Source organism: Rhinichthys klamathensis, unplaced genomic scaffold, assembly GCF_029890125.1.
Source record: "Rhinichthys klamathensis goyatoka isolate OS25496 unplaced genomic scaffold, OSU_Roscu_1.1 h1tg001231l_1, whole genome shotgun sequence".
Taxonomy (NCBI): domain Eukaryota; kingdom Metazoa; phylum Chordata; class Actinopteri; order Cypriniformes; family Leuciscidae; genus Rhinichthys; species Rhinichthys klamathensis.
The window spans coordinates 40,001-52,500 of record NW_026607393.1 but is presented as its reverse complement, the minus strand read 5'-3'; the positions used below and the strand labels follow the sequence as shown (position 1 = coordinate 52,500).

The 12,500-nt window shown below is 38.5% G+C and overlaps 2 protein-coding genes across 2 annotated transcripts in view; both read left to right on the top strand.

Moving 5' to 3' along the window:
• Positions 1–8,092, top strand: part of etv6 (ETS variant transcription factor 6) — a 12,752-nt gene extending 4,660 nt beyond the window's left edge. The window contains exons 2-7 of the mRNA XM_056245036.1: positions 1,143–1,271; positions 2,262–2,641; positions 3,970–4,123; positions 6,064–6,206; positions 7,121–7,221; positions 7,672–8,092. Of these exons, the coding sequence (XP_056101011.1) occupies positions 1,143–1,271; positions 2,262–2,641; positions 3,970–4,123; positions 6,064–6,206; positions 7,121–7,221; positions 7,672–7,774 (1,010 nt within the window). The 3' untranslated portion in view covers positions 7,775–8,092. The remainder of the gene's footprint in view (positions 1–1,142; positions 1,272–2,261; positions 2,642–3,969; positions 4,124–6,063; positions 6,207–7,120; positions 7,222–7,671) is intronic.
• Positions 8,093–9,374: 1,282 nt separating this feature from the next.
• Positions 9,375–12,500, top strand: part of LOC130079680 (chemokine-like protein TAFA-2) — a 19,222-nt gene continuing 16,096 nt past the window's right edge. The window contains exon 1 of the mRNA XM_056245037.1: positions 9,375–9,648. The gene's annotated coding sequence lies outside the window, so the exon portion shown is untranslated. The remainder of the gene's footprint in view (positions 9,649–12,500) is intronic.

Here is a 12,500-nt window from a genome sequence, read left to right as displayed (position 1 = left end):
ACCAGAAGCGAGAACTGAGTGTGTGTGTGTGTTAGAGAGAGAGTGTTTGAGTGTGTGTGTGTGTATGTGTGTGTGAGTGTGTTCTTCCTTTTTGAGAATCATTTCCTTGATGTTCTTTCGGGAAGTTCTTTAAAATAGGACACAATTTTCATGAGACAACATGAAGACTGACGACTTCCTTCTAGATGATTTACAGTGTTTCGTGTGTGTGTGTGTGTGTTTGTTTTGCATTCATGAACAACGGACTGTGTGTGTGTCAGATGTTCATGAATGCAGATGTTTAAGTGTCAGAGAGTGTAGAAGTGTTATGAACGTTTCATAGTTCGATCTGTTGTGTGCTTTATGTGTTCATTAGATCAGATCCAATGACAGTAAATACATTTAATTATTAAAAATAAATGTAACACTATTTAAGTACATCATCATTTATTTACATAATTAAATAATTTAGTTAATTATTTATATATATATATATTGAAATATTAATATAATTAAATTAATTATTTAACTATTTATTTAAAATTATAAGTATATATAGATAATTAAAATTAAAGCATTATACAAATACGTATGTATATATAAAGAATTTAATATATGTTAGATTTTTTTAAATGTCTAACATTTTAAATGTTAGATATTATGTAATACATTTTTTTCATAATTACATTATATATATATATATATTATTAAAAATATATATATAAATATAAAAATGTATATACATATAAATAAAACAAATATTTGTATATATATATATATTTTATTATTTTACATAAATATAATATAAATACAAATATTACATATATAAAGAATTTAATAAATGATTTGTTTTGATTTTTACAAATATGTGTGTAATTTAATTATTTTTTCATGATTATGTTTTATATATATATATATATATACACTACACACATATATTAACATAAATTATATATTTAAATAAATAAATATGATATTTATATAATAGTAATATTGATATTCATATAATAAATGAAAGTGTGTATATATGTGTGATCATTACAGATACAGCAGTGATTATTCATGAGTGTGCAGATAGACACCGCTGAGGATCGGAGACAGTAACGTTCATGCGTGTGTGTGTGTGTGTGTGTGTGTGTGTGTGTGTGTGTGTTGATTGACAGGAGACGTGTTGTACGAGCTTCTTCAGCACATCCTGAAGCAGAGAAAACCTCAGTCGCTCTCGTCGTACTTCCCGACCGGATCCTTCCACACACACAACGACACGCAACTGATGCACCACAAACATGAAGGTGAGCGTCTTCATCCTCCTCCTCATCTTCATCATCAGGGCCTGTGCTGCTGAGGCTCATGGGAAGCTGTGGGCCGAGAACAGTCACACGATCCCGGGAGGAATGTTGACAGAAAAACCAGTTTGACGAGGAAACGATGAAGAGCTTTAGCTCGAGTTCTAGACAAAGAATACATGAGAACTTCCTGAAAGTCAGTCGAACACGTGTTCCTCACGATATGCTGTTCCAGGATCAGATCCGCTTTCATCCAGGGGTGCTGAGCATCGCTCACACATTATTGTTTTAAGGTTTGATGTTGTGTGTGTCTGGGTTTGGTCTCTGGGAGCCTCTAGTGGCTCAGGCCTGAACTGCAGTCTGTGTGTTTCTGTGTGTTTATGTCCAGTTTAATATTTACACCGCGGTTCAAAACTTTGGGATCGGTGAGATTTTTACTGTTTTTAAAAGAGTCTCTTCTGCTCACCAAGGCTGCATTTATTTGATTTAAAAAAAATTATAGTGTGAAATATTATTACAATTTAAAAATGCTGTTTTCTATGGATTGTTTCCGCCACAGAATAGAACATTTTAAACAATAATTGGGACTTTTTATCTCACAATTACGAGATATAAACATGCAATTCTGAGAAAAAAAGTTTGATTCTGACTTTATTTCTCGCAATTCTGACTTTTACACGCAATGGTGAGAATAAAAAGTAAGAATTATCTTTTTTACTTTGTGGCGGAAACTAGCTTCCATAGTTTCTATTTTAAAATATTTTAAAGTGTAATTTATTCCTGTGATCAAAGCTGAATTTCCAGCATCATTACTCCAGTCTTCAGTGTCACATGATCCTTCAGGAATCACTCTAATATGAGGATCTGATGCTCAAGACACAGTTATGATTATTATCAGTGTTGAAAACTGTTATTTACAATTTGTTCAAATAACCCCAACCCTGATTCTCTCTCTCTCTGTGTGTGTGTGTGTGTGTGTGTGTGCGTGTGTGTCAGATACGGTACGCCGGCCGGCCCGCGCCACAGACGCTCAGTCGCTGCAGCTGCCCACCATTGAGCTCCGTCACCGCGCGCGTTCACCGCATCATCACCCGCCAACCCTGCGCTCCTCGGCCGAGGACCCCCAGCAGGCGTCCGTGCAGATGCCCGACAGCAACCACCACCTGCCCGAGGACCTGTACCCGCTGTCCGTGTCTCCGGCGGCCCACAACGGCCACCCGCGCGCCGCCAGCGCTAGCCCAGAGGAGCCGCCACCGCGCGTCATCCAGCTCATGCCCAGCGCCATCATGCACCCGCTGCTGCTGAGCCCAGGACGCGCCCCGGCTCCGGCGGACTTCCGGCACAGCCGCGGCGCCAACCAGGAGAATGGGCGCGAGGTAAAGTCACCTTTAAACAGGAAACAAGACAGAATTTCTTATGTCATTACACTAATCTGGTAAATGCATCTTGATTTAAGAATTTTTACATATTTGGACCAGGGATGGAAATGAACTTTTTTGTCCACCGGCCACTGTGGCTGCTGGATTTCAAAATCTACCAGCCACTCAATGTTTTTACCAGCCACTTTCTTGTTTTTAACCGACAATGTGTAACTGCATGTGAAAATTAATACTACAAGAATACTTAAGCAGTTTATTTAATCTCAAGTCTCAATGAAATACTGACATTTTCTCTTTCTCTCACCCTCGGCCTCATCCACCTAATCTGTCATTTATTTTTGTTTTGATGATAAATTGAGCCAGCCTCCAAAAGTAAATAACCTGTCCAGTGATTTTTTTTTTTCTCTCACACAACACTCTCCAGACACGGATTTATGAGCTATAGTATGTTGGTTGCCTTTACATTAGAATAATATTTAATATAATCTAGATATGAAATGGAATAAATGGCATTCAATACAAAATGAATATGTCTCATATATTGAAATCAAGTTTTATGTGATAAAATATTTGCTTTGTTGTGCATTAGAACCACATCAGGCATTTAGTACAAAATAATTCATTGAAGCATCCAGATACTTCACCACGTGACAGCAGCTAGGCTCCTGATTGGTTAACGTGGCGCGAATTGACGCCAAAGTTCAGATTTTTCAACTCGGGCGGCAGACGCGAATTCGCATCAAACGCGTGAATGCACAAAAGCACTCAATAAAATCATGCGCGCGTAACGCGTCAGACGCTCGAACTTGCCGCGCGAATGAGGCGTATTCGCATCTACCGCGCCGCGCTCTACACCTCATTCGCGCCGCAGGAATTTTTTACGCGCGTAACGCGTCTTTGCATTGACTTAACAATGAAATCACTCACGCCAGACGCTCTATTCTCTCTGGTGTGAACGCACCATGATGTTTTCTCTGCAGACCTCTACGCCTGCGATGTAATGCCACATTTTTGTTTGAAGGTGTGCCTCCTCTAAAAGTGTCCGCCGTCCGGGTGAAACAGTATGCTATTTTTATTTACCCGCCACGGTGGCCGGTAGGTGAAGCGAGTTTACCCGCCACAACACAAAATCACCCGCATTTGGCTGGTGGCGGGTGCTAATTTCCATCCCTGATTTGGACTGTAAACAAGACAAAAATGCTAAGTAAGAAAAGCATTTTTTGCAGTATATATATATATACAGCCGCTCGTCCAGCTCAGTTCAGTTCTCATATAATGGTGTCAATGCAGGAGATCAATAATATTGTTGAATATTAAATTCAAAGGTCAAAGGTCAGAGCGCCGTCCACTACGCGGCTCACGGTCTGAGTCTCGCGGCTCACCAGCTCCCCCTGCAGGACGAGAGACACTATCGCAACCAGATCATCATGCCTGTGTCTCCGCCCGAGGAGCAGGGCACGCCCATGGGCCGCATCGCAGGTTAGACCCCGCCCCCTCTGCTCATAGTGGTGTGCTGTGGTGATGATGCGGTGTGTTGTGGTGATGATGTGGTGATGATGCGATATGATGTGGTGATGATGCAGTGTGATGTGGTGATGATGTGGTGATGATGCAGTGTGATGTGATGTCGTGATGATGCGATGTGTTGTGGTGATGATGTGGTGATGATGATGCAGTGTGATGTAGTGATGTCGTGACGATGCGATGTGTTGTGGTGATGATGTGGTGATGATGCAGTGTGATGTGGTGATGTCGTGACGATGCGATGTGTTGTGGTGATGATGTGGTGATGATGCAGTGTGATGTGGTGATGATGAAATGTGTTGTGGTGATGATGTGGTGATGTGGTGATGATGCGATGTGTTGTGGTGATGATGTGGTGATGATGCAGTGTGATGTGGTGATGATGAAATGTAATGTGGTGATGATGTGGTGATGTGGTGATGATGCGATGTGTTGTGGTGATGATGCAGTGTGATGTGATGTCGTGATGATGCGATGTATTGTGGTGATGATGCAGTGTGATGTGGTGATGTCGTGATGATGCGATGTGTTGTGGTGATGATGTGGTGATGATGCAGTGTGATGTAGTGATGTCGTGATGATGCGATGTGTTGTGGTGATGATGTGGTGATGATGCAGTGTGATGTCGTGATGATGCGATGTGTTGTGGTGATGATGTGGTGATGATGCAGTGTGATGTAGTGATGTCGTGATGATGCGATGTGTTGTGGTGATGATGTGGTGATGATGCAGTGTGATGTGGTGATGATGCAGTGTGATGTGGTGATGATGTGGTGATGATGCAGTGTGATGTGGTGATGATGAAATGTGTTGTGGTGATGATGTGGTGATGTGGTGATGATGCGATGTGTTGTGGTGATGATGTGGTGATGATGCAGTGTGATGTGGTGATGTGGTGATGATGCGATGTGTTGTGGTGATGATGTGGTGATGATGCAGTGTGATGTGGTGATGATGAAATGTAATGTGGTGATGATGTGGTGATGTGGTGATGATGCGATGTGTTGTGGTGATGATGCAGTGTGATGTGATGTCGTGATGATGCGATGTATTGTGGTGATGATGCAGTGTGATGTGGTGATGTCGTGATGATGCGATGTGTTGTGGTGATGATGTGGTGATGATGCAGTGTGATGTAGTGATGTCGTGATGATGCGATGTGTTGTGGTGATGATGTGGTGATGATGCAGTGTGATGTCGTGATGATGCGATGTGTTGTGGTGATGATGTGGTGATGATGCAGTGTGATGTAGTGATGTCGTGATGATGCGATGTGTTGTGGTGATGATGTGGTGATGATGCAGTGTGATGTGGTGATGATGCAGTGTGATGTGGTGATGATGTGGTGATGATGCAGTGTGATGTGGTGATGATGAAATGTGTTGTGGTGATGATGTGGTGATGATGCAGTGTGATGTGGTGATGTGGTGATGATGCGATGTGTTGTGGTGATGATGTGGTGATGATGCAGTGTGATGTGGTGATGTCGTGATGATGCGATGTATTGTGGTGATGATGTGGTGTGTTGTGGTGTTGTGGTGATGTGGTGTCTATGCAGTGTGATGTGGTGATGATGCGATGTGTTGTGGTGATGATGCGGTGTGTTGTGGTGATGTGGTGATGATGCGATGTGTTGTGGTGATGATGTGGTGATGATGCAGTGTGATGTGGTCGTGATGATGTCGTGATGATGCGATGTGTTGTGGTGATGATGCAGTGTGATGTGGTGATGATGTGATGTGTTGTGGTGATGATGTGGTGATGATGCGGTGTGTTGTGGTGATGATGTGATGTGTTGTGGTGATGATGAGGTGATGATGCAGTGTGATGTGGTGATGATGTGATGTGTTGTGGTGATGATGTGGTGATGATGCGGTGTGTTGTGGGCGTGTCAGACTGCAGGCTCCTGTGGGATTACGTCTATCAGCTGCTGTCGGACAGTCGCTACGAGAACTACATCCGCTGGGAGGATCGCGAGACTAAAGTCTTTCGGATCATGGACCCCAACGGCCTGGCCCGCCTCTGGGGGAACCATAAGGTTAGAATAATGACAACACTCTACTGGAAAAAGACATTAAATATTAAAGTTTTCATTTTAAAATTTACATTTTAAATATTTGATATATTTTTTGTTATTCGATATTTAATTAGTTTAATTTGTAATATTTAATTAAATATAAAAGTGTTATTTAATAATAGTTTTTTATTTAATGTTTAAAATTAAATTAAATATTAAAATTAAAATAATAAAAATGAAGTAAGGAATTTGATTTAATAAGATAAGAAAATTATTAGAAAATTATTTAAAATAAGATTAAATTATTATTATAATAAATTAATATAAAATAATTAGAATAAGTTCAAATAAACAGTTTAATAAAACGTTAAAAACTATATTAAGTATTACAATTTGCAGTTTTAACATTTAATTTATTTTTGTTTATTTTTTTATATTTAATTAAAAAAATATATATATATTTTTTTATTTGTGATATATAATTAAATATACAAAAATAATTATTTTATAAGTTTAATTTTTATTTTTGTTTTTAATTTAAATATGAAAAATTAAAATGGAACAAGGTGATTATTTTTTTCAAATATTTTGCATTATTGTTTATTAATTAATAATTAATGAATTAAACATTTTAATGTAACTTTAATAATGTTTTTAAATTAAAATAAATATAAAAATAGAATATTTTTAAAATATTAAAATAGAAATGAAATTGGTGATTTAAAAAAAACCTATGTATATGAATAAAATAGTGGAATATTCAAGGAAATGACTGTAATGAATGTTATATCTACACCAGTATCATTGATATACAGTACTTTGAATTAGATTATATATTATATAAGAATACGTGTTATTAAATATTTTATTTTATTTTGGTTTGTGTGTGTGTGTGTGTGTGTGTGTGTGTGTGTGTGTGTGTGTGTGTGTTACAGAACAGGACCAATATGACGTATGAGAAGATGTCGCGAGCGCTGAGACACTACTATAAACTCAACATCATCCGCAAGGAGCCGGGACAGAGACTGCTGTTCAGGTGTGTGTGTGTGTGTGTGTATGTGTGAGAGAGAGACTGCTGTTCAGGTGTGTGTGTGTGTGTGTGAGAGAGAGAGACTGCTGTTCAGGTGTGTGTGGGTGTGTGTGTGTGTGTGTGTATGTGTGAGAGAGAGACTGCTGTTCAGGTGTGTGTGTGTGTGTGTGAAAGAGAGACTGCTGTTCAGGTGTGTGTGTGTGTGTGTGTGTGTGTGTGTGTGTGTGTGTGTGTGTGTGTGTGTGTGTGTGTGTGTGTGAGAGAGAGACTGCTGTTCAGGTGTGTGTGTGTGTGTGTGTGTGTGTGTGTGTGTGTGTGTGTGTGTGTGTGTGTGTGTGTGTGTGTGTGTGTGTGTGTGTGTGTGTGTGTGTGTGTGTGTGTGTGTGTGTGTGTGTGTGTGTGTGTGTGTGTGTGTGTTTTAAATATTAATGCTAAATATGAGTGTGTGTCCGCCAGGTTCATGAAGACGCCGGATGAGATCATGAGTGGTCAGTCGGAGCGTCTGGAGCATCTGGACTCGGACACGGATGAACAGATCTACGTGAAGGAGGAGTGCTGAACTCCTCAATCCCATGATGCCTCGCTGCGTGTGACCTCTGAACTCTGTGTGACATCACACACACACACACACTGCTCTCGGCTCGTTCCAGACCTGGTCTTCTCGGTTTTCTAGTCTTGTTCTTCAACTTCAGCTCCACGGTGACAATCACTTTAATGACGAGCGACGCTCTTCTTTCTTAAATCAGATCTAGAAGCTTTTTAATTCTCTTTGGTAAGAATCTTGTACGAAGACCTGTTGCCATTCGTATAAACGTGGGATTAATAGAATGCTGGTGAAAATGTGATTCAATTCTACAATAAATTTTACTGAGTGACACAGGTGTATATTTATGGAGTTTGTTTTCTGTACTTGTATTATGGCGGGAGATTTATATATATATATATATATATGAAATCTCATGATGAACAATATTTCCCTTAAAAATTCATTAAACTAAAGAACATTGTAAATAAAACTAAAGAGTGTTAAGACAGTTATTTATTTGTTTATACAGAGAGTTGAAGAGGCAAGCGCTTCCTGTGTTTTCTTTGATGAAAATGAAATAAGGAATTGGTGATTTAAAATATATATATTTTTTAATTAAAATAAAATAATTAGATGAAATTCAAATAAAAAAATTCGTTAACGATATTTTTTTTACATTTTCAACATGTAATTTACTTTTGTTTTTTTTACATTTATTTTTTATATTTAATGTTGAATTGTTTTAAATTAAAGTTTCCAGACAGCGTCGACATGCAGAACCGGAAGCGACCGCATGATGGCGTCACACGCGCGTGCACGCGTTACATCATTCATCCAGCGCTGCTGATCATAAACACAATCACGACGGCTATATAATAATAATAATACATCATTACAGAAAATACTGCGCTGCTATCGGGGTTCAGTGATTATATCTGTGAAATGCCAAGATGAAGATTGCCTTATTCATGTACTATAGTGTGTTTTCATGTTTGGGACTATAATAACTGCCATCCAGCCCGGTGAGTTATGAACACGTTCTGAATGTAACAGTTTTTGAAATGTTTTAAAAACGTTTTTTCTTGGTTATGTGAACGTTATAAGGGAACATTCCATTGTAATATTCTCCAAACATTATGGAACGTTACTTTTGAATCTGAACGTTCTGAAACAAGTTGCAACATTTAAAAAAACGTCAAACTAAAAGGTTTTATATATAGAAAAAAACGTTCCATGAAAGATATATAAATTATCTTTTTGAGCTAACGTTTAGAGAACGTTATTAAAGACCGGATAACGTTCTTTTACTGTTACTAAAGGAACGTTTGTTTACAACTTTGAGAACCTTGACAGAACGTTCTCTGTCAGCTGAGATGAGAGTTCTGTGGTATTAGAATGTAAAAAGAGAGTTTGTGTGTGTGTCTGTGTGTGTGTGTGAGAGTGAGTGAGTGAGTGAGTGATTGCGGGAGTGTGTGTGTGTGTGTGAGTGAGAGAGGGAGTGTGTGTGTGTTTGTCTGCGAGACAGTGAGAGAGAGAGATGCATTGTGTGTGTGTCAGTCAGTCATTCAGTGTGTGTGAAGCTCACGGAAGAGCAGCATCTGTTTTTCTCCATATTTTTATCTTTTTTTGAGACCTTTACGGCTCATTTTTAACGTCCTAATTTATTCAAACAGAAGACGCGGGAAACGTTCATCGGAATAATCTCGTTTATTCTGTTGTGGCGGTTAATGACGGTTGGTGACGGTTACGCGCTCAACTCGCGCTCGGATCTGAATTATGTGAAATCGCCGATGCGCCGCTGACTGAACCGAAGAGAACCGAACCGAACCGGAACCCTGGAGCGATCGAACTGCGACTCCCGCTGGACTGATCGAGCTGGTCGGATGGATTGATCAGGAGCAGTTCAGGTGATTCATCCTGTTCCTATATTCACATTCACGCTTTAATCTGGCGCGAGATTAAAGTCAGTCAGAACGCTGACGGATACAAACAGATAAAACAATTGATATATATATAAAAAATATAATATAATATATAAAATAAAGTTTAAAATGTTAAAATGGTTTATTGATTGTTTTGTGACTGACATGAAAATCTATGGAAAGCCATTTCTGCCACACGGACTTCCATACATTACAAAACTTTACAAAAAACAGGTTTGGTAAATCATAATTGACATAAAAAGTCAAAATTATGACTTACAAAATCATAACATGACATTAACAAGTTGAAATTATAAAATAAAGGTCATACTTGCATATAAAGTGACTTTTAATGGTAGAAGGCCTACGTCATAATTTTTTGTGTCATAACTGTGACAAAATTATAACTTTCTATGTCATAATTTCGACTTTTTATGTCATATTCACGATTTACCAAAGCATGATTTTTTTCTTATGTGGCAGAAACTGAGTTTAGTGTAAATACAGTTGACGAGCCATGGTGATACCATATGGACTGCTTTGCTTTATTTTGTGGTATTTTTAGTTTATTATTATAATTAATAATATAATTGCCATAGATAGGTAATAATCATGTAGTGCCATAGTGTTTGTTCCTGAGCTGACGCAGTTTACCACAGTACTGATAGTGAACAACATACAGCATCATCCGCACAAACACACACATCAAGAAAGGAAACACATTTTGGAAAGAAACTGATGTTTGTAGAAGTGCCATAAATACCTTGGTGCTCTAAAGAATCACTGGTGTATTTTTTTTTGTGTGTGTGTGTAAGTGAGCGTTAAATTTATTTATGAAATTATTAATTTATTTAAATGACAGTATGACATGTTGATGATTTCCTAATATTTTTGGTTTGTTTTTGATTACGAAACACATTATCGCATTAGACTCAGTCATTTAATATCTTTAGTGTAAATATGGTCGCCAATAATGACCTTGTTTTCATGATAATTCTGTGATATTCTGAAGGATGTTTGTAACCAAACAGTTCTGAGGCATCATCGACTTCAATAGTATTTTTATTTCTCTATACTATAGAAGTCAATCGGCTCCATCAACGGTTCGGATACAAACATCCTTGTGTTGGAAATGTATACGTTTGGAACAAATTTAGGGAGAATAAAATTGGAAGTTTTTTTAAGTAGCTGTTAGAAACAAATGCATAAAAAAATCACAAGCTAGTCGTTGATATTGCGTACCAGTGCTTTAATAACCTCTCTGATAATCATCATTATTCCCACTCGGTCATCACATGCTCTACAGCCCTGCTAAAGTCACCATGAAACCATTTTATTTTATTTTAATTTGTGAATATTTCTGTGTTTGTTATTAATGATCTGCCCATGCACATCATTATGTTTTTTACATTCATGCACCCTGGTAATCTTTAATCAAAAACTAGTCACACACACTCCTAATCTAAAGTTGCCATTGTATATTATTAGGAGTATTATTGTCTCTCTCGCTGCTTTTGTTCCCTTGCTCTGGATGAAAGCGTCGGCTAAACGCGCGGATGCAAGTGTACAACACAAGCTTTCTCTCCTCCTCGTAACAACACCAGCTCGGCTTTATTTCTACACGCTTATAGCGCAGTAATACACAGAATCAATGATGCAAACGTCATCAAATATGAGACAAATTCAAATGCTCTAAAATGTCAATAGAGACATTATGCAGATCAATTCAATGACTGTAAATGTTGCAAGAGAAATCGATTCAGCTTTAAAGCAGCTCAGTTCTAGTTTTGATAGATAATATTACTGAATATTCAGTGTCGTTTAAACCCCACATATTTTATAATAATATCAATAACCCCTCCTGTCCAGCACCTGTCAATCAAATAGCAAACCACAACGATCCAATCAAAATCCACTGCTCATCTGCATCTGTTGATATCGATGTTGTTTTCTGCAGTATAGAGATGTGAAGTGTGTTTATCAGTCGACTCAGATCTGCTGGTTTATCTTTGACTCACACACACGTGTGTCTCTGTACGCCTGCTTGACACTTAACACCGATTATAACAAAAATAAACCAGCGAGAGTGTAGAAACTAGACGTCTGACGAGTCGCCGCTTCAGGCGCTGGAATTAATCAACTTTTCTTTCTTTTTTCTTTGTTAACTCTGGTTATTATTACACTGTGAGTTTATTCTCGCTCAGATCTGACAGACAAACACACCTAATGAAGGCACAGATATGCATATCTTGAGCGGTGTGTGTGTGTGTGTGTGTGTGTGTGTGTGTGTGTGTGTGTGTGTGTGTGTGTGTGTGTGGCTGCTATTATTGGCCGTCCTCATCATCACCTTGAGTCCTGCATGAATCTGGACTCATGTTGGTCTCTGAACATATTGAGACGAGGAGAGATCGACCCTGACCGTTGCCGTACGGCCTCAGATGAAGCAAATATGAGCGGTGTTTCTGTCTCGCTTTCCAGCAAAAATATCTAAACACTCTTAAATCAAGACACATTTACTGGAGAAGAAGCAAAATGACTCGGTTTCCCTTAAATATTGATCAAAATGAAGTGAGTTTGTGCTTAAAACAAGAGCAAATATCCACCAATAAGGTAAGAAAATTAAGCCTGATTTACGTTTGATTTAAAGTGCTGCGATAATGCTATTTTAAAACTTTCTACTTTAGTTTCAGATTCTCCTACAACTGGACAAAGGTCAAACAACACTTTCCTCATAATCTCCACTGCAGCTTCAGCTCTTCCTCTCAGTGTCTGAAACGCTTCGTTCGGAGATTCAGCCTCTCTAAGCTCCGCCTCTCTGAGAGCTGCTCTGCTGTGAT